Source organism: Heptranchias perlo, chromosome 2 (assembly GCF_035084215.1).
Source record: "Heptranchias perlo isolate sHepPer1 chromosome 2, sHepPer1.hap1, whole genome shotgun sequence".
Lineage (NCBI taxonomy): Eukaryota > Metazoa > Chordata > Chondrichthyes > Hexanchiformes > Hexanchidae > Heptranchias > Heptranchias perlo.
The window spans coordinates 18,436,295-18,459,003 of NC_090326.1; the positions used below are offsets into that span (position 1 = coordinate 18,436,295).

The 22,709-nt window shown below is 43.7% G+C and overlaps 1 protein-coding gene across 1 annotated transcript in view; it reads left to right on the forward strand.

Moving 5' to 3' along the window:
* LOC137335492 (NFX1-type zinc finger-containing protein 1-like) overlaps positions 1–22,709 on the forward strand; it is a 63,302-nt gene that overhangs the window by 35,056 nt on the left and 5,537 nt on the right. The window contains exons 6-15 of the mRNA XM_068000837.1: positions 729–2,414; positions 4,691–4,816; positions 6,036–6,184; positions 9,351–9,494; positions 10,337–10,496; positions 10,992–11,233; positions 13,071–13,210; positions 15,457–15,611; positions 16,188–16,333; positions 18,162–18,272. Of these exons, the coding sequence (XP_067856938.1) occupies positions 729–2,414; positions 4,691–4,816; positions 6,036–6,184; positions 9,351–9,494; positions 10,337–10,496; positions 10,992–11,233; positions 13,071–13,210; positions 15,457–15,611; positions 16,188–16,333; positions 18,162–18,272 (3,059 nt within the window). The remainder of the gene's footprint in view (positions 1–728; positions 2,415–4,690; positions 4,817–6,035; positions 6,185–9,350; positions 9,495–10,336; positions 10,497–10,991; positions 11,234–13,070; positions 13,211–15,456; positions 15,612–16,187; positions 16,334–18,161; positions 18,273–22,709) is intronic.

A 22,709-nucleotide genomic window follows, 5' to 3' on the forward strand; every position in this document is an offset into this window, starting at 1 on the left:
TTTATGATCTACTTGTTCGCTGATCCAAACGATCTCTTACACCCAATGTAAAAGTTACAGATGTAAGTTATCCACCATTCTTCCTTTCTGGAGCTTCAGTGAAATGTTCTGATATTTGGTACTTACATTAATGGCATAGGAGCTCTTGCTGCTCAGTGGTTTTGCTTCAATAAAGTCAAAGTTAAAATGAAAGACACACATTCTATTACTTTTTTATGTATTCATCCTCGGGATGTGGGCGACGTTGGCAAGGCCAGCATTTATTGCCCATCCCTAGTTGCCCTTGAGAAAGTGGTGGTGAGCCGCCACCTTGAACCACTGCAGTCCGTGTGGTGAAGGTTCTCCCACAGTGCTGTTAGGTAGGGAGTTCCAGGATTTTGACCCAATGACAACGAAAGAACGGCGAGATATTTCCAAGTCGGGGTGGTGTTGTTCCCATGCTCCTGTTGCCCTAGGTGGTGGAGGTCGCGGGTTTGGGAGGTGCTGTTGAAGAAGCCTTGGTGAGTTGCTGCAGTGCATCCTATAGATATGACATTCTGCAGCAACAGTGTGCTGATGGTGGAGGGAATGGATCTTTAAGGTGGTGGATGGGCTGCTGAACAAATGGTCTGCTTTGTTCCGGGTGGTGTCGAGCTTCTTGAGTGTTGTTGGAGCTTCATAACTTCATAGTGCCTGCAGATTTGTTAATGTACAATATTTTGTTTTCCTCCCTAATGTTGCAATTATAGGCAGACAGCCTTTCTCCCGAGGTACGGGCAGAGATAACCCTCAAGCTACCCGTGAAAACCACTCACAGCAGCATTGCAAAGGACCTGGGAGTCAAACCTACGACAGCGGGGGAAAATACAAGTTCACACAAAAGTGTAAAGCCAACCAGGATCCCCAACATTCTCGACCTCCCGCAGACCAATCCGGCAAATCTGCTCGTCGCGGGCAGCGGAAGCTGGACAGCCAAGAACTCTTGCAGCTGTCCGATTTGGATCCCTCCGACATTGTAATGAAGTTAGCCTCTCCAGGAAGTGGGCTTAAAGAATTCTTAAACCAGACTGATACCCACAAAAACTTAATCGTGACCTTTCTGAAAATTCTTGGTTCAGCATTCAAATGCAAATCCAACCGGCAGAATTTACATTATCTGCTGGAGTTGATCAAGGACTCCATGTTTATGAAGAATATCCTTCCTGCGTTTGTCGTCAGTATTCAGACAGAAGTGATCCCAGAGGCACATTTGGAAAACTCTGTACACCTTAGTTCTGCACTAAATTTGCTCTGTGAGCTGATTACTGTCTACCCTGCGAGTGCTTTTTTGGAAGTATCTCTTCTAGCCACGTTAGTGCAGTCCACTTCGAACCACCTGCAGTCTGTCGGCATCCCTGTCTCGGAAGAAACTGAGACAAGCTTGGAAAACCTGCACCAGATGGTTGCGTTTCTGCAGGAGAAGAAACGAGATGGAAAATTGAATTCTGATACCTACACCTACTTCACGGGGCCTACGGTGGAAGACTTTAGACTCATTCCAATATATCCAACCTATGACGACATCCATTTAATCGACAAGCCTTACGTGAGACCGAATATCGTCAGTGGAAAATATCCAGACACTGCCACATACCTTGACACTCACTTTCGCCTACTCCGTGAAGACTTTGTTCGGCCATTAAGGGATGGCATTTCCAAGTTGTTGACTTATGACCGGGAGGATCTGAAGAAGAAACAAATAGATGACATCAGAATTTATTTTGATGCGCATGTACTGGGCCCACTGTGCACACAGAGTGGAGTCTTCTACCGGGTTCAGTTTGACAAAACGTTGCTAAAGTTCGTTCGATGGGAGAGTTCAAAGCGGCTTCTATTCGGGTCTCTCCTTTGCCTATCCAAAGATAACTTTGAAACTATGGTGTTCGCGACAGTGGCACATCGAAGCATTGAAGAACTGAGTGAAGGAATCATCACGCTCAGCTTCACTGAAGGATGCCGATTGCAGCTGGTGGACATTAAGTCAACAGACTCTTTTCTAATGGTTGAAACAACTGCCTACTTTGAAGCCTACCGCCATGTTCTGATAGGTCTTAAAGAGATTAGAAACAATGAATTACCCTTGCAGAAATACATTGTTCACTGCCAGACTAACGTTGCAGAACCAAAATATCTGAAATGTGGTTGTCAAAACTACACACTCAAGCCTCTGATGGAAAAACAAGCCCTCAAAACCCCAAAGCGTCCCAGCAAGACCACGTCCTGTGATAACATGCTGAACTTTAACTTGAGCTCATCTCAGAACAGTGACTTTGACGTAAGGGATTTTACAAAGTGGCCTTCTAAGAAGGAATTAAACCTTGATGAATCCCAAATGCATGCCATACAAATGGCTCTAACCAATGAGCTTGTCCTTGTCCAAGGTCCCCCAGGAACAGGTAAAGTGGATTTCAATTCTTCATTCAGAATAAATGCTGCACTATAATAGAAAGAACTTGCATTTATATAGCACCTTTCACTTTCTCTGGACACCCCAAACCCTTCACTGAACCGCAGTCATTGTTGCTTTGTAGGCAAGCACAGCAGGCAGTTTGCGCACAGCAAGGTCCAACAAACAATGAGATAATGACCAGATAAGCTCTTTGTGATGATGTTGGTTGAGGAATGAATGTTAGCCATGACACCGAGGAGAATTCCCCTGCTGTTCTTCGAAATAATCCCATGGGATCTTTTACATCCACCTAAGAGGGCAGACGGGGCCTCGGTTTAACGTCTCATCTGAAGGACAGCACCTCCAACAGTGCAGCACTCCCTCAGTACTACACTGAAGGGTCAACCTGGATTATGTGCTCAAGTCTCTAAAGTGGGACTTGAACCCATAAAGTTTTGACTCCGAGGCGAGAGTACTACCAACTGACCCATGGCTGACACTAACAAATAATGGTAATAGAGGGCAGATTTTTCTCAATTTGAGATAAACTATCTTAGTCAAATTCTCAAAAGTCAAAATTATTTTACTTAAGACCTGCAAGTGTGAACGGGGTGCTGGTGAGACGTAAATCAAGGGGGAAAGAATATCCCCTGACTTCATAGTAGGTACAGCACAGGAGGAGGCCATTCGGCCCATTGTGCGTGTGCCGGCTCTTTGAAAGAGCTGTCCAATTAGTCCCATTCCCCTACTTTTCCCCAATCCCCTGTAAATTTTTTCCCTTCAAGTATTTATCCAATTCCCTTTTGAAAATTACTATTGAATCTTCTTCCACCATCCTTTCAGGCAGTGCAATCCAGATCATAACAACTCGCTGTGTAAAAAATGTTTCCTCATGTCGCCTCTGGTTCTTTTCTGGATCATCTTAAATCAGTTTCCTCTGGTTGCCAATCCTCCTGCCACTGGAAACAGTTTCTCCTTATTTATTCTATCAATACCCTTCATGAATTTGAACACCTCTATCAAATCTCCCCTTAACCTTCTCTGTTCTAAGGAGAACAACCCCAGCTTCTCCAGTCTTTCCACATAACTGAAGCCCCTCATCCCTGGTACCATTCTAGTAAATCGCTTCTGCACCCTCTCTAAGGCCTTGACATCCTTCCGAAAGTGTGGTGCCCAGAATTGAACACAATACTCCAGCTGAGGCCTAACCAGTGTTTTATAAAGGTTTAGCATAACTTCCTTGCTTTTGTACTTTATGCCTCTATTAATAAAGCCCAGGATCCCATATGCTCTTTTAACAGCCTGTCCTGCCATCTTCAAAGATTTGTATATGTGCACCCCCAGGTCAACTGCACTACCCTCATTAAAGAATATTTCAGCAAAGAACTCGACCAAGTTAGACAAACATGATTTTCCTTTAATAAATTCGTGCTGAGTTTCATTTATTAACCCATACTTTTCCAAGTGCCAATTAATTTTGTCTCTGATTATTGTCTCTAAAAGCTTTGCCACTACCAGTGTTAGGCTGACTGGCCTGTAATTTCCAAGTTTATCCATCTTTTTTGGAGAGAGGTGTAACGTTTGCAATCCTCCAGTCCTCCGGCACCGTCCTCATATCTAAGGAGGATTGGAAGATTGTGGCCAGAGCCTCCGCAATTTCCGACTTACCGCTGGAGGGTCCACCTGTTCCAATTTTCAAGTGGTCTCCGATTTAGGTGGCCAGAGCTCCTGCCAGAAACAGGCAGGAGCCTAATTGAAATATTCAAATAGGGGTCAAGTGGCGTTGTCAGGACCCTGATGCCATTTTTGTATCAATCAGCGCCCCCATCGTTACTTCCTCAGCCCGCCCACAAACCAGGTCAGAGGACGGCCACTTAAAGGGATCCTTGGCTGCAATCAGAGAAAGCTGGAAGCAGGCCTGACATTCATTGTTTCTTCAGTCTCTCCAGAGTTTTGAGGCTGAAAGGCTTCCATAAGTTCATCCCCTTGCAGCTGGTAAAATTTCCCTACTGCTGAAATCTGCTAGATCTGTCCACCCTTCTCCTTTTAAGGCCCATGATGAGCATCTGCCTATAAGCAGCGGGATTAGTGCTTTCAAACCCCCCCCTTCCCCCCGCTCTATTTAAATAAGGCCTGACCTTCCAAATCAGGCCGCCTGCTGACATCATCGGGCGTAAGAGGCGGGGAAACCAAAATCAACCCTCTTTGTATGTGGTCTAATCATTCATTTTCTTAAAATTTAATTTGATGTCTTTCATTAGCGTCATGTTTTGCATTTTGCAGGAAAGACTTTTTTGGGACTGAAGATTATCAAAGTTCTTCTGGCTAACATGGCTAACATGGATATTTGGCAATCTCCTATATTGGTGGTCTGCTACACAAATCATGCACTGGATCAGTTTTTGGAAGGTCAGTGGTTCCAATATACGTTGGGTAATTAAGGCTGATTATCATCACTTGATAACGTTGGAGTGATGCTCTAATTAATCAGATGTTGGGTATTGTCACTGTGTGTCTGTGTTACAATTTCTGCCAATAACACAAACACATGCAGACTACTGATTCCACAATCTCGCCATCCACCCTGGGATGGGAGGGGAGATATCAGCCAGCTCTTAATTTTAATGTTATGTCCCCACCAGAGGAAATAGTTTCTCTCTATCGACCTTATCAACTCCTTTAATCATCTTAAACACCTTAATTGGATCATCCCCTTAATCTTCTATACCCAAGGGAACACAAGCCTCGTCTAGGCAACCTGTCCTCATAATTTAACCCTTTTAGCCCCCGGTATTATTCTGGTGAATCTGCGCTGCACCCCCTCCCAAGGCCGATATATCCTTCCTGAGATGCGGTGCCCAGAACTGAACGTAGTACTCCAGATGGGGTCTCAACAGAGCTCTGTACAGATTTTTTTTTAAATCTGCTTTCAAAGACCAGAGGAGTTACTAAGACCGAATCAACACACAGCTGAATATAAAGGCATTTTGAGCAATGATCCCATTGGATGGTGCTAATTCAGTTCCCAAACTGCACGGGAATCAGTAACTCCTCCAATTCGCCGCTCCTGAAGATGATTAGAACAAGGAAAGAAAATGTTCAAGTTAATTCTTTGTTGTAACCTGTTGATTTTTTAAAATTCATTCTCGGGATGTGGGCATCACTGGCAAGGCCATGCAATGGGACAGGCAGTAATGGGGATGTAAGGGAGGGAAAACTTCAATTGCAAGTTACTGAATTGGCCACACAAATTTTTGCTTGGGAAATTGGGGGAGGGGTTGTGCTTCGAAGAACCAGGGGATAGGGACCCCCTTTGCTGGCTTCACATTCAGGATGGGGAGGCTACCTTTATTGTCCATCCCTAGTTGCCCTAGTGGTTTGATACAACTGAGTGACTTTCTAGGTCACTTCAGAGGGCAGTTAAGAGTTAATAGACCATACTGGGTAACGACAATAGGCTTTCTTCCTTTTAAAGCATCTTGATGGTGAAACACCCTCTTTTAGCTTCCAACTGTGTGCCACACAACACTTGAAGTGTCATTTCTGGTCGTCCCTGAAACTGCTCTATTAATGAGTTACCTTTTCAGTCTAAAAGAAACCTCAAATCAAATGATATCTGTCATTTTAGGGATTCACACGTTTCTTGAAACTGGGCTGGTCAGAGTGGGAGGAAGGAGCAGCAGTGAAATACTGAACAAATTTTCTATGCGGGTGCTAAGAAGGGAGAAAGACTTCAGGAAAAATCTGCCGGCCTATTTGAGATCCATGTATCCTGAGGTGAGTTTGACGAGTGGAATTTTACAGTTGAGGTGTGCTCATTTTGCAACCAGTGAGCACATAAAATAATAAAAATGGAAACTGACATTAGAAAACACCTTACGTTCAGGAGCATCTAGGAAAATAAGATCTTGCATTTATACAGTGTCTTTTGAAAACCTCAGGACATCCCAAAGTGCTTTACAGCCAATGAAGTACTTTTGAAGTGTGGTCACTGTTTAATGTAGGAGATGTGGCAGCCAATTTGCGCACAGCAAGGTCCTACAAACTGCAGATATATGACAAGATAATCTGTTTTGTGATGCTGGTTGAGAGATAAATGTTGGCCAGGACACCGGGGAGAATTCCTCTGCTGTTCTTCGAAATAGTGCTGTGGGATCTTTTACGCCCACCTGAGAGGGCAGACAGGGCATATGAACATACGAATTAAGAGCAGGAGTAGACCATTCGGCCCCTCGAGCCTGCTCTGCCATTTGATAAATCATGGCTGATCTGATTGTGACCTCAACCCTACTTTCCCGTCTACCTACTATAACCTTTGACTCTCTTGTTAATCAGGAATCTATCTAACTCAGCCTTAAAAATATTCAATGACCCTGCCTCCACCGCTCTCTGGGGAAGGGAGTTCCACAGACTCACGTCCCTCAGAAAAAATTTCTCCTCCTCTCTGTCTTAAATGGGAGACCCCTTATTTTTAAACTGTGGCCTCTAGTTCTAGTCTCTCCCACAAGGGGAAACGTCTCCTCAGCATCTACCCCTTCTAGTCCCCTCAGGATCTTATATGTTTCAATAAGATCACCTCCCATTCTTCTAAACTCCAGTGTATACAGGCCCAACTTGTCCAACCTTTCCTCATAAGATAACCCCCTCATCCCAGGAATCAGTCGAGTGAACCTTCTCTGAACTGCCTCCAAAGCAGTTTTGTCCTTTCTTAAATGAGGAGACCAAAACTGCACACACTATTCTAGATGTGGTCTCACCAATGCTCTGTACAACTGTAGTAAAACATCTCTACTTTTATATTCCATTCCCCTTGCAATAAATGACAACATTCCATTTGCCTTCCTAATCACTGGCTGTACCTGCATACTAACTTTTTGTGATTCATGTACTAGAACACCCAGATCCCTCTGTACCTCAGAGTTCTGCAATCTCTCTCTATTTAAATAATATACTGTTTTTCTATTCCTCCTGCCAAAGTGGACAAGTTCACATTTTCCCACATTATACTCCATCTGCCAAATTTTTGCCCACTCACTTAACCTATCTATATCCCTTTGCAGACTTCTTATGTCCTCTTCACAACTTACTTTCCTACCTACCTTTGTGTCATCAGCAAATTTAGCAATCACACATTCGGTCCCTTCATCCAAGTCATTGATATAGATTGTAAATAGTTGAGGCCCAAGCACTGATCCCTGTGGCACTCCACTCGTTACATCTTGCCAACCTGAAAATGACGCATTTATGCCTACTCTCTGTTTCCTGTTAGCTAACCAATCCTTTATCCAGGCTAATATGTTACCCCCTACACCATGGGGCCTCGGTTTAACATCTCATCCAAAAGACGGCACTTCTGACACTGCAGCACTCCCTCACTACAGTTTTGGAGTGTAATATGCAACGTGATAAAACACAAGAAATTCACTTAATTATGAAAGGCATCTGTTCCATATTGAAATGAAAAGAAAATTTGCTACAAGTACAACAGTAGAATTATGTTTAGAGGTCTGTAATGCTTAAATACTGGACACAAAAACTACAGTCCAGCATTCATCATGTGAACTGTTAATACAATCTGCATCCCTCTTCCTCACCCCTCTCTCTGTCTCTCACTCACTCTCTCACCCTTTTCTTTCACCTCCCTCATCCCTGCTCCCCTCTCTCCCTCCCTCACTCCTGCTCCCCTCTCGCCCTTCCTTTCCCCCAGTGATGCAGACCCTGCCCCTAAACATGTGAACATGTGGATGGAGTCATTTAAATACACGGTGTGGAGGTCCCATGTTAACAGGTGGCAGGAAAATTCGGAGTGGCGCCATGCCGCTTCTATGGAAGTACTGAGGCCCAGGAAAGGCCGTTGAGATAAGGGTGGCAAATTTGTAAAATATTTCCATGGGAGCTAATGTCCATATTTAGCAGGTAATCAATCCCCTCTGGGATCGATTAGTTTTGTCGGCAGCTCTTCTCGGGCCTTAGAAAGGCTTCAGTGGAGTTTGTGTGAGCTCTCAGTCCTTGCGTTGGGTCTAATTGACCGAAATCCTGAGGTAGCTTGGATAACCCCTCAAAGGTGTTCCCAAGACATTGGGGGGAGGGCTGCCGAACACTTAATCACTCCCATTCCCTAGCCCCGACCAGAATTTCGGCCCAAATTTAAACAAGGCCGAAACCTGGCAGATCTGAGTTCTGCCCCCTGCCCCTGCCCCTGCTCTTGCCCTCCCCAGCCACTAAAATCTTGGCTTTGTTACTTTTACTGCATTGTAACGCACTGGTGCTCCAATGTGCTGTGCCAAGGTGTGGGAAGGTACTGATTTACATTTACGAGTTGTCGAGGCACAGGAGAAGACACCCAAGTGGAGATTGGGTGCTTCCCTACAGAGAAGAGAAAACATGGTCACACCCAGTTGTACTTCTACAGCTCCAAACACCCAGCTCAAAGACTATATTCGGAGGCTTGGGAGAGAGCAGGTTGCAGACCTGTTCACAGAAGGAGGCCATTTGACCCGCCATGCCTGTTCCAGCTCTTTGAAAGAGTTAGTCCCACTCCCCTGCTCTTTTCTCATAGCCCTGCACAATTTTCCTTGTCCAGTTCCCTTTTGAAAATTACTATTGAATCTGCTTCCACCCTCTCGGGCAGTGCATTCCAAATCATAACAACTCGCTGCGTTAAAAAAAATTCTCCTCATCTCCCCTCCCAGTTCTTTTGCCAATTACTTTAAATCTGTGCCCTCTGGCTACTGACCCTCCTGCCACTGGCAACAGTTTCTCCCTATTTACTCTATCAAAACCCTTAATAATTTTGAACACCTCTAAGAACTATCTTGGCTTGTGGAATAGTGGGAGTATTAAATCTACTGGAGGAGGATGGAGGGAACTCGGAGAGCTTGCCTTACATTATAATCCAAATGTTTTCACCTCAGAGCTGTGCTTTCTAATTTTGTTCCTGCAGCTGTTCCAAGAAAGAGCAGAGATCCAGAAAAGAATTGAAATGTTAGCCGCATCGTTGGCAGCAAGTGGGAAGGGAGTTCTTCAGATGTATATTTTATCTAAATACATTGCTTCGATCCATTTGAAGAGTCTACAGATGGGAATGGTATGTGTCTAGACTTGCATATACTTGTACAAACAGGAAACCCATGTTAATTTTATATTGGCTAATTATCAGGTAGGGATATACTACTGGTGCAGGAAGGGAGCAGCCTCCCCTTTCTCCTCCACCCCCTCCCCTCCCCACCCCGTTGCCAGATTCCCCTCTATCTTTTTTCCAACAACCCAGCCAAGAGTGGAGGAGCAGGTCTATGAGAGTGAGCCCCAGTGCAACTGAAAACTGAGACTGGAGTATTGCCTGTCCAATATTCATTGGCAAAGTTACTGGGTTTGCTGTAAAGTCGCAGCCTTTTGAAACCAGGTTTTAATTTTTGTTTGCGTCTTATTGTTAAATGGACTCTTTACGCGAGACGTTTCCTATGGTTTAGCATCCCTGGCTATTCCCGTAAGTGGACCTTGCATCTCTTACAAACTAGCATGTGCCTTTACCTGGCCAATATCTGGGTAACTGTAGTGAGACCTGGCAACCAATTTGCACACAGCAAGGTCCCACAAACAGCAGTGTTATAAATGACTAGATCATCTCGATCTTTTAGGTGTTGGTTGAGGGATAAATATTGACCAAGACACCAGGGGAGAACTCCAATGTGTCAGTGATCAAATTTGCATCTCTCCACTTCAGGACCCAATGTGACATCTCATGGCCCTTCCAAAAATAGCTCATAGATTATCTTCTGACGCCATGAAAGTTAGAGCAATAATGAAAAAAGATTTAATTCAAGCACAGCCTTGGTTTAAAACATTTGCTAATCAATAATCTGATAATTTGAATTATTCTAGGTATGATCAAGTCAGTTGTTAACAGATAGAGATTATTTACATTTTAAGGTGGCCTCTGAAGACAGTCACTCTACTCGATCCGAGATACTGGAATGGTTAGGAGTAACATCAATATCCAGATGTTGTGTCACATCTGAATGGACACCAGAGCAAACCACAGAAGAGGACATGGAGGAGACTGACTCAAGTACCACAGAGGGAGACACGGGTAATAGAGGAAATTACATTTTTTTCCCCTAAATTTTAATTAGAACTAAAATTTAAGTAAATATGACGGCCTGGAGATTCAGCATGATTCCCACCCAGATAACAGTGGAATGAAATGAAATAGTGCAAAAGATCTCGGAATTTTAAGGTAATGAGTTTGAACGGAAACTCGGGCGTAATTCCAACTCGGCAAAACCAGCGCAGTGTCCAATGCATTCTGGGCGCATTTTACCGATTGCGACACTAGCGGAATCTCCAGGCTGTTGTGTAATTTCCAGATAAGGGTGTTAATCACAGTCAGCTGAGTGAACCCCAGCAATTATTCAAACTATATATAAACGCCTAAATATCAAGGCCTGTTAACTTATTGTTTGGTCCTCTAGATTGATTAAAATTTTTAAAATTGTTTTTCATTTTTCTTTCCGTGTTTTCGACCAAGTAGTTTTGTTTCTTGGATCAAAGAATATGTTCCCTGCTAAATGATGATTTCTTTCAGGAAATTCCGACGAACTGACCGAAGAGAAAGAGGAAGATGATGACGAGCTGATTCAGGTGTCTGAGGAGGCTGAACTGTTGCAAGCGGAGAGAATGGTGGAAGATGACGACCTTAAGAATCAAATTCAGAGAGCAAATGCTCGACTGGCTGCGATCCAGGAACAGTTTCTGTCCTTTACCCTCAAAGAGAATGTAGACCAGTCCAACACTCAAGCTGAGAGCAAGGATGACGGTGAATGGAAGGTATTTTTTTTTAAATTCATTCTCTGGATTTGGCGTCTCTGGCAAGGCCGGCATTTAATGCTCATCCCTAATTGCCCTTGAGAAGGTGGTGGTGAGCCGCCGCCTTGAACCGCTGGAGTCCGTGTGGTGACGGTTCTCCCACAGTGCTGTTAGGAAGGGAGTTCCAGGATTTTGACCCAGTGACGATGAAGGAACGGCGATATATTTCCAAGTCGGGATGGTGTGTGACTTGGAGGGGAAGGTGCAGGTGGTGTTGTTCCCATGTGCCTGCTGCCCTTGTCCTTCTAGGTGGTGGAGGTCATGGGTTTGGGAGGTGCTGTCGAAGGTATCATTCAGGCTTCAAGTTGCTGTGGTGGGAGGGCAGGGGGGAAATGTCAAAATACCATTTGGTCGCCCCATTGGACTGTCCCAATAGGCTTTGTGGGGGGGGGTGGGGGGCGCAATCAAAAAGTCTGGTCCAATGGGAATGCCATGAGTTCTACTCCAGATATTTTATAGCTCCCAAGAGATCAAGAGGATTTCACCTTGCACACCAGAACAAACGTAATTAAATAAATAACACCTCGTTAATGTTCAATTGCCTTTTGTGTAGTTAAGTCCTTATATAGAATTATGTGGAATGTACAGCACAGAAATAGGCCATTTGGCCCAACTGGTCTATGATGGTGTTTATGCTCCACACGAGCCTCCTCCCTCCCTACTTCATGTAACTCCTATCAACGTAACCTTCTATTCCTTTCTCCCTCATGTGTTTATCGAGCTTCCCCTTAAATGCATCTATGCTATTCGCCTCAACTACTCCTTGTGGTAGTGAGTTCCACATTCTAACCACTCTCTGGGTAAAGACGTTTTTCCTGAATTCCCTATTGGATTTATCAGTGACTATCTTATATTTATGGCCCCTAGTCCCGGTCTCCCCCGAAGTGAAGGTAAGAAGGGGTCGAACAACAAAATTAGTGCAACGATTGCATATAAATGGGGAGTGAACTCATTAGTATGATGCTTTGGATTCTAGCTTGTGGTTTAAGATATCTTCAGGAGTCAGTCTCCTTCTACTTGAGCTTTACACCACCTGAAGTGTAGCTGCAGTGTGAAACTATCATTTTAAACTTCACAGATATATGTTTTAAAATGTTCCAGTTGATCCTGGACATTGACTCTTTTAATACTGTTTGAGTTGCAAGGGTGGGACAGGGCAGATTGAAGCAGCCAGTTTCTAGTAGTTGAGGGGTCCAGAACAAGAGGCCATCGATACAAGATTAAATGTAAGAGATTTAGAACAGAGGGCAGGACAAACTTCTTCCCACAGAGAATTGTGAGGCTGTGGAATTCACTTCCAGGGTTAGTGGTTGACGTAGAAACCACGTCAACATTGAAGATTAGATTGGACCGGTGGATGAAGGAAATGGGAATTGAATGGTTGTGGGAACAGTGGGTAAATGTGATTGGAACTATTTGCTCACGTGGAGGTTAAACACCAACATGGACTGGTTGGGCCGAATGGTCTATTTCATGTTGTAGCCTCTGTTATTTCTATGTCGGATGAATGGCTTTTCACTAACTTAAAAAATTTAACTGGCATTTTGGTATAAGGAGACATGGACGATTCATTCTATCTGAGTGCAGAGTTAGGAGTATAACTCAGTACTGCTGGTTCCAACTGTTCTGAAGCAGGTACTGGTATCAAACCGGTACCTGCATTATAAAGGGCCATAAACATTCTCAAAACAGTTTGGTTCGACTACACGTATAGAAAGTGCAGATGAGCTACTCTCGATGGCCCCCAGTGTTGCTAGCTCTCAATGTAATGCGTGCCTCTCTGCTGTTCTGTAAATAGGTCTCCAGGAAGATGAAGAAAATCATGGAAGCTATGGTAAAGAAGCAATTGAAGCTAACCGACTTCATGCCAGAAGATGAAGCCAAAAACATAGTCAATGTTTGGCAACTTAGTCAGCTTGATCGCTGGAGACTGTACAGGTTTGATCACTCATTAATTCACTCAATAGATTGTGCTTGAGGTGATCTGTAAGTTGTGCCATTAAAGACAAAATATTTTTTTAAATCGTCATTTTGACTCCCCCCGCCCCCCTCCTTGAAGACTTGATCAAATTTGTTACATTTTTGAGATTACCTCAAATGTATCAGGTACATTGCGGGAGGAGTAAAATGTTTGTGTAAGCTGTATTTAAAGGCTATTTTCATGTAGCTGAAGGTGTATGCAAAGAGCACCATTTGAATCAGCAGCACTGATGTGTTATTGGTACCCAAACATCACAACAATGCACTTATAGAAATCGTAGAATGATACAGCACAGAAGGAGGCCATTCAGCCCATCGTGCTCTTTGAACGAGCTATCCAATTAGTTCCACTCCCCTTTCAACACTCCATTTATGCCCTCTCTATACCCTGTGGGTCAGAATTTGACCAGTGACAATGCTGGTGTTGGTTCTGCTTCCAAACAGTCCTGCACTAAATTTGGTGCATGGGCGTGCACACTGATGACAGGGACAATCCAGCAATATGGAAGAACAGGTTATTGCATATCTCTGCGCATTAGCCCACTGATATAAAACTTAACTGAGCTCCTTGTAATAGGAAAGATTTACAGAAGACCCATTGCAAATGACAGTTTGACAAAATGTTAGAAAGATGGGACTTCCTTTTATATACCACCTTGTCACGAGCTGTCAAAAAATCTGAAAAACAAAATGTCTCCAGGTAAAATTGGTTCCAAGGAGGTTTGTATAAAGCAATGTAGTCAGAACATCAGAAACCCTGCATTGAACTGGTGTGTGTGTGTGTGTGTGTGTGTGTGTGTGTGTGTGTGTGTGAAGGACATTAGGTAGAGGACAGGAGGATCTGTACCAGCAGCCAGTGGCGTAGGCAGGATTTTTGTTCGGGGGCAAGTATTTGGATGTGAGGTGTCAGCTCAGTGGGTAGCACTCTCGCCTCTGAGTTAGACGGTTGTGGGTTCAAGTCCCACGCCAGAGACTTGAGCACAAAATCCAGGCTGACACTCCGGTGCAGTATTGAGGGATGCCACACTGTCGGATAAGACGTTAAACTGAGGCCCTGTCTGCACTCTCAGGTGGATGTAAATCTTCCCATAACATTATTTCGAAGAAGAGTACGAGAGTTTTCCCCCCGTGTCCCGGACAATATTTATTACCTCTGGCAGTGCTGCGCTCCCTTGTGGGACTTGAACCCCGAACAAAAATCCTGCCTACGCCACTGGCTGCTGGTACAGATCCTCCTTAGTACTGCACTGGGGTGTCAGCCTAGATTATCTGCTGAAATTTATGGAGTGGGGCTTGAACCACTCAGATGTGAGAGTGCTACCACTGACAGACAGCAAGGGAGATCTGTTAGTATCATTAGATAAATATCAAATTTGTGACCGTATCTAAATGCGCTAGTTTAAAACACGTGAGCACAATTTTGAAATCCTGATCACCAGGACCTTTCCAATAGCTGAATACTGGTTAAAGTCTCCCATGTGCTGCTCAGCTGATTGAACTTCTAAACACCAAAAAAAACATTTAGCTTGCTACCACTTAAAAACTAACTGCCAGCATTAGAAATGGCACTTCACTCCTATCTGCCAGCGGGTAGAAAATAATATACTTCTTCGTTTTGCCTCCCTTTAATGTAGAAATCCAGTTGAGACCTGATGTTTGGTATTCATTTAATTCAGTTCAGAATCAGTGGAGGCAAATTCAACCTAACCCGCCCGTCGGGAAACTGACGGGATCCAGAGCAACGCTGGTTTTACACCTCTCCCGGTTTTACTCTCTATTGAAGTCAGTATTAGGCGGGGTGTAAAACTGGCGTTTCACCTGATCCGGTGGGTTTCCCACCTGGCGAGTTAGGTTAAAATGACCCCCAGACTGGCCGTGTTTAAAAAGACAAACGATGGTACAGGTTGGTTATGAAGAGAATCCCCAGGTATCTGGCCTAACACAGCACGCATTAAAAAGATCTGACTGTACTTTTTTAATTTCTGGAGGTGTGTGAGCCTCTAATTATTGCAGAGGCTTTTAATTCTGCATGTAGCGCTTAAATCAAACTGGGTTAGACCCAATCCTGCAACGTGAGCTAACGTCATGTTTGGAAAAGGGGATGCTGAAGTGAGAAATTCTGAATTCCTGTGTTTGGACTGAGTCAGTGTCTTGCCAATAATGAGTTGTCCAGATGGCGGTATAATGAGGTGATCTTATTGCAGGTTGTGGTTGTCAAAGTATCAAACTGACACCAGACGTGGAATGTTACAATATGAACAACAATACGAGAGAATTGTCAACCGTCTAGCTGAGCTGAGAAACCAAGAAGAACTGATACTCCTTAGGCAGTCCAAAGTCGTGGGGATGACCACAACAGGTAACCAAAGCTACTACTAACAATGACAACAGATGCTCTCCTTCTCTTTTGCTTGCTTTCAGGTGTTACAATTGGAAAATGCAAATTCTGTTACGGTATATGCTTTGCAATGTAGAAAAACAAATCTTAACATTTTAGTTTTTTTAATATATGTGAATTAGTGCCAGTTTCAACTGCATTTCATTATCCCTCACCATGACCTGAACTTACTTCAGATCTCACTACAAAATTCCACATCGAACATTTAAATAGAGCGTTGCATTTTACAGAATTTCCAATTTCAGCTCTCCTCCACTATCTTCAGCAAGGTGTGGAGATTCCAGAGAAAATCTGCACAAACTGAAAGGGATTGGAGGGAATGGCCTGCATTCCCTTTCCAGTGTGTTGATATATTTTGTTAAGTATCTAAGTGCATCATTTATTAAACTGATCATGTATTTCACACTTCATTGCTCCACACTGTTGCACAAGCTTGTAAAAGTATTCATTTTTCCCCCTATGTGAGAGATGACCCCCGAGAACAGACCCTTTATTTATTACACAGATTGAAGTGTGTGCACAACTGGCTTTTTTTAGGTGCAGCAAAATACAGAAAGCTCCTGCAGGACATTCAGCCAAAGATTGTGATCGTAGAAGAAGCGGCAGAAGTGCTGGAAGCTCATATAATCACCACACTCAGCTCGGCCTGCGAGCATCTCATTTTAATCGGTGATCATCAGCAGGTAGGAATTATTACAGGCAAATCAGAACGGGGTAATTTTGACTGTGTGCACTGGTGTAAAACGGGTGGTGGCGAGTTGGCAGCCCGTTTTATATCTCTCCCGATTTTTATTTTCATTGACTTCGAATCACTTTATCGTTTTGAACACATTGATTAGATCATCCCTTCAACCTTCGGAACCATAAAGGAACCTGCCCTACTTTCCATCCATTTAAATTAATGGACAGAAATTCAGGGGCGTGCTCCATTAGTGTGTGCTCGTTCCTCCCAATTTTCCAGTCATCGCTGCTCCCAGGTGATCCGATTACACCAATGGGAACAGGTAATTTTGCCTCAAGAAACCTTATGACATTACTGACCTGGTAAGTAAGCCTTGGTTTAGTGGTTGCACTCTTCCCCTTTGAGTCATAAAGTTGTGGGTTCAAGCCCCACTCCAGAGACTTGAGCACATAATCTAGGTTGACACTCCCAGTGCAGTGCTGAGGGAGTGCTGCACTGTCAGAGGTGCCGTCTTTCAGGTGAGACATTAACAACAACAACTTGCATTTATATAGCACCTTTTAATGTAGTAAAATGTCCTAAGGCGCTTCACAGGAGCGATTATCAAACAAAATTTGATACAGAGCCACATAAGGACGTATTACAACAGGTGACCAAAAGCTTGGTCAAAGAGGTAGGTTTTAAGGAGCATCTTAAAGGAGGACAAAGAGGCAGAGAAGTTTAGGGAGGAAATTCCAGAGCTTAGGGCTTAGGCAGCTGAAGGCACGGCCGTCAATGGTGGAGCGATTTAAAATCAGGGATGCGCAACAGGCAAGAATTGGAGGAGTGCAGAGATCTCGGAGGGTTATAGGGCTGGAGGAAGTTTCAGAGAGAGGGAGGAGTGAGGCCATGGAGGGATTTGAAAACAAGGATGAGAGTTTTAAAATCGAGGTGTTCCCGGACTGGGAGCCAATGTAGGTCAGTGAGCATAAGGGTGGTGGGTGAACAGGACTTGGTGCGAGTTAGGATACAGGCAGCAGAGTTTTGGATGAGCTCAAGTTTATGGAGGGTGGAAGATAGGAGGCCGGCCAGGAGAGCATTGGAACAGTTGAGTTTAGAAGTAACAAAGACATGGAGGGTTTTAGCAGCAGATGAGCTGAGATGTGGCGGAGACTGGCGATGTTATGGAGATGGAAGTAGGCGGTCTTGGTGATGGAGAAGATATGTGGTCGGAAGCTCATCACAGGGTCAAATTGGATGCCAAGGTTGCGAACGGTCTGGTTCAGCCTCAGACAGCAGCCAGGGAGAGGGATGGAGTCGGTGGCTAGGGAATGGAGTTTGTGGTGGGGATCGGAGATAATGGCCGAGATGCCATCTGCCTCCCAGGTGGACCTAAAACATCCCTTGGCACTATTTCAAAAAAGAGCAGGGGGGTTTCCCCCCGATGTCCTGGCCAATATTTATCCCTCAACCAACATACCAACATCATTAAAACAGATTATCTGGTTATTAACTCATTGCTGTTTGTGGGACCTTGCTGTGTACAAATTGGCTGTTGCGTTTCCTACATTGCAACAGTGACTACACTTCAAAAATATTTTGGGATGTCCTGAGGTCGTGAAAGGCGCTATAGAAATGCAAGTTCTTTCTAGTTATTATCGGTTCAACTTCAGCGAGGCAAACTGGAGTTGTTCTCTGCCTCTTGGCCTGTCCTTATCCAATCCCCTGTTTGGTTTTGGAGGTCGGTAAAGGAGAGACCCCACATGTTGCAGCTCGCCAGCACTGCAGATTCAAACTGCCTCATCTTACAATAATTGAGTGACTCACTGTTTTTCACTTTCCAATTCCAGCTCCGCCCAAGTGCGACTGTGTATGAACTCGCTCAAAGTTTCAACTTGGAGGTCTCCTTGTTTGAGCGGCTGATAAGGATGAACGTTCAGTTTGTCCGACTCAATTATCAAGTGAGTGCCCCAATCTGGTAACTGCTGACAATTTAACAATACTCCTTAGAGTCTACACCTGTACTTTGTGTTTGCTTCCCTTACTATCAAACTGTTCTGTCGTTACACCTTTTCTCCTTACTGTTTTGTGAATAGTATAGTAAGGGCGATAGATACTGTTCTCTGCAGCCACGACCGAGAGTCTCGAAGGCTGTGTTGCCTGCCCGCTGCCAGGGTTAAGGATATCTCCTCGTGGCTGGACAATAACTTGGAGCAAGAGTGGGGGGATCCAGTTGTTGTTGTCCACGTGGGAACCAACAACATAGGTAGAACTAAAAATGAGGTTCTGCTGAGACAGTTTGAGGAGCTGGGGTCTAAATTAATAAGCAGAACCTCAAAGGTAATAATCTCTGGATTACTACTTGAGCCACGCGCAAGTTGGCATAGGGACAAATAGATTAGATGGTTAAATGCGTGACTCAAAGTGTGGTGTGGGAGGAAGGGGTTTCAATTCATGGGGCACTGGCACCAGTACTGGGGAAAGAGGGAGCTGTTCCATTGGGACGGGCTCCACTTAAACCGGACTGGGACCGGTGTCATGGCGAATCGAATAACTAGGACTGTAGATAGGGCTTTAAACTAAAAGTGGGGAGGAGGGGTCAAGTGGGGGGAAATTTAGAAATCTAAAGAGAAAAGACAAGGCAATAGAGCAGTGTAGCGATTTGGGTACAGATAAGCAAAGTGCGACAGTAAGGGACAGAGCTTAATGGAAATAGTGCAGCAAGGAATAAGATTAAAGCAGGGAATAATGGTAAAAAATTAAAATTAAAGGTTCTTTATCTGAATGCATGCAGCATTCGGAACAAGATAGACAAATTAATGGCACAAATGGAGCTAAATGGGTTTGATCGAATAGCCATTACAGAGATCTCGTTGCAAGGTGACCAAGGTTGGGAACTAAATATTCCAGGGTACTTGACATTTCGGAAAGACAGGCAGAATGGAAAAGGAGGGGGTGTAGCCCTGATAATAAAGGATGACATAAGGACAATGGCGAGAAAGGACTTTGGCTCGGAAGATCAGGAAGTAGAATCAGTATGGGTGGTGATAAGAAATAACAAGGGACAGAAAACACTGATGGGAGTAGATATAAGCCCCCTAACAATAGCTATACAATTGGACAGACTATTAATCAAGAAATAATAAGAGTTTGTAACAAAGGTATTGCAGTAATCGTGAGGGACTTTAATCTTCATATAGACTGGACAAATCAAATTGGTAAAGGTTGTCTGGAGGACGAGTTCATGGAATGCATTTGAGACAGTTTCCTAGAACAATAAGTCATGGAACCAACCAGGGAACAGGCTATTTTTGATCTTGTATTGTGTAATGAGGCAGGGTTATTTAGTAATCGCATAGTAAAGGGTCCTCTGGGGAAGAGTGATCATAATATGATAGAATTTCACATTGAGTTTGAGACTGACATACTTAAGTAGGAAACTAGAGTCTTAAACTTAAATAAAGCCAATTATATAGGTGTGAGGGGCGAGTTGGCTAAGGTAGATTGGGAAATTAGATTAAAGGTATGACGGTAGATAAGCAGTGGCAGACATTTCAAGAAATATTTCAGAATTCTCATCAAACATACATTCCATTGAGAAATAAAAACTCCACAGGCTAACTAAAGAAGTTAAAGATAGTATTAGATTAAAAGAAGAGGCCTGTAACATTGCGAAGAATAGTAGAAAGCCTGAGGATTGGAAGAGTTTTAGAAACCAGCAAAGGATGACCAAAAAATTGATTAAAAAGGGAGAAAATAGAGTATGAGAGTAAACTAGCAAGAAATATGAAAATAGATTGTAAGAGCTTCTACAAGTATGTAAAAAGGAAGAGAGTAGCAAAAGTAAACGTTGGTCTCTTAGAGGCTGTGACAGGAGAAATTAAAATGGTGAATAAGGAAATGGCAGAGACATTACACAAATATTTTTTCTCTGTAGTCACATAGAAGACACAAAAAACATACCAAAAATAATGGGGAACCAAGGGGCAAATGAGAGTGAGGAACTTAAAACAATTAATATCAGTAAAGAAAAAGTACTTGAGAAACTTTTGGGACTAAAAGCTAACAAATCCCCTGGACCTGATGGCCTATATCCTAGGGTTATAAAAGAGGTGGCTACAGAGATAGTGGATGCATTGGTTTTGATCTTCCAAAATTCCCCAGATTCTAGAACAGTCCCAGCGGATTGGAAGGTAACAAATGTAACCCTGCTATTCAAGAAAGGAGGGAGGAAGAAAACAGGGAACTACAGGCCAGTTAGCCTGACATCGGTCGTCAGGAAAATGCTGGAATCCATTATTAAGGAAGTGGAAACAGGGCATTTAGAAAATCATAATATGATTAGGCGAGTCAACATGGTTTTATGAAAGGGAAATTGTGTTTGACAAATTTATTAGAGTTGTTTGAGGATGTCACTAGCAGGGTAGATAAAGGGGAACCAGTGGATGTAGTATATTTGGATTTCCAAAAGGCATTCAATAAGGTGCCACATAAAAGGTTGTTATGCAAGAGAAGGGCTCATGGGGTTGGGGGTAATATATTAGCATGGATAGAGGATTGGTTAATGGACAGAAAACAGAGAGTAGGGATAAACGGGTCATTCTCAGGTTGGCAGTCTGTAACCAGTGGGGTACCGCAAGGATCAGTGCTTGGGCCTCAGCTATTACAATCTATATTAATGACTTAGATGAAGGGACTGAGTGTAATGTATCCAAGTTTGCTGATGATACAAAGCTAAGTGAGAAAGTAAGCTGTGAGGAAGAAACAAAGAGACTGCAAAGGGATATAGACAGGTTAAGTGAGTGGGCAACAAGGTGGCAGATGGAGTATAATGTGGGAAAATGTGAGGTTATTCACTTTGGTAGGAAGAATAGAAAAACAGAATATTTTTTAAATGGTGAGAAACTATTAAATGTTAGTGTTCAGAGAGATCTGGGTATCTTCATACAAGAAACACAAAAAGTTAGTATGCAGGTACAGCAAGCAATTAGGAAGGCAAATGGTATGTTGGCCTTTATTGCAAGGGGGTTGGAGTACAAGAGTAAGGAAGTCTTGCTACAATTGTACAGGACTTTGGTGAGACCTCACCTGGAGCACTGTGCACAGTTTTGGTCTCCTTACCTAAGGAAGGATATACTTGCCTTAGAGGGGGTGCAATGAAGGTTCACTAGATTGATTCCTGGGATGAGAGGGTTGTCCTATGAGGAGAGATTGAGTAAAATGGGCATATATTCTCTGGAGTTTAGGAGAATGAGAGGTGATCTCATTGAAACATACAAGATTCTGAGGGGGCTTGACAGGGTAGGTGCTGAGAGGTTGTTTCCCCTGGCTGGAGAGTCTAGAATTAGGGGGCATAGATTCAGGATAAGGGGTCGGCCATTTAAGACTGAGATGAGGAGGAATTTCTTCACTCGGAGGATTGTGAATCTTTGGAATTCTCTACCCCAGAGAGCTATAGTACTGATTCGTTGAGTATGTTCAAGGCTGAGTTGGATAGAAATCTATCCTCTAGGGGAATCATAGGATATGGGAATCGGGCGGGAAAGTGATTTGAGGTCGAAGATCAGCCATGACCTTATTGAATAGCGGAGCTGGCTCGTGGGGCCATATGGCCTACTCCTGCTCCTAATTCTTATCTTATATTCTTATTTTTCTCCTTTCTTTTGGAACATTTACACTACCAACCATTCGTGTTCTAGAAGGGGAAGAGAGGAGAGGTCAGGGAAGAGAGGAGAGGTCAGGAAAGAGATGCCTGCTTTTGAGCCTCTTCCACTTAATCAGGAAGTGGTTGTGATCTGAGTCAGAAGATCTGATACTGAGGTGCCATGCACCAAAGTCTCAATTTAAAGCCTCTGGTATACGAGTCCTTAATTCAGCGGTTTCAACTCTTGCCCTATTGAAATGACTCTGTAGGGTTATAGTCTGGTTTAATTAGTGGTAAGGACCATGGATACGAATTGCCAGTGACTGGATGAACAAATGCACTGCACAAAGTGGGTAAATCATTATCTTGCACCGCCTGATTTCAGTGAAATGAAAATCGGGCGGGTTCTACAATGTCATTAAGCAACAAGGAGAAACTTGATCTATACTTGAAAAGGAAAAATCTGCAGGGCTGTGGGGAAAGAGCAGGAGAGTGGGACTAATTGGTAGCTTTTACAAAGATCCAGCACATGCACGATGGGCCGAACGTCGTCCTTCTGCGCCGTATGATTCGATGAACAGGATTACTGTCCAGGCGGTGAAGACTGAATTTTAGCTCAAGGCCTCTTATCCACGTCATCCAAAGCGCTGTGGATTGGCCTTGTTCAAACTGGGTTACATTCTCCCCCACCCCCTACCCATTGATTTCGGAGAATGAATACAGTCTATGCACACGGTTGAATCTCTGATCTCTG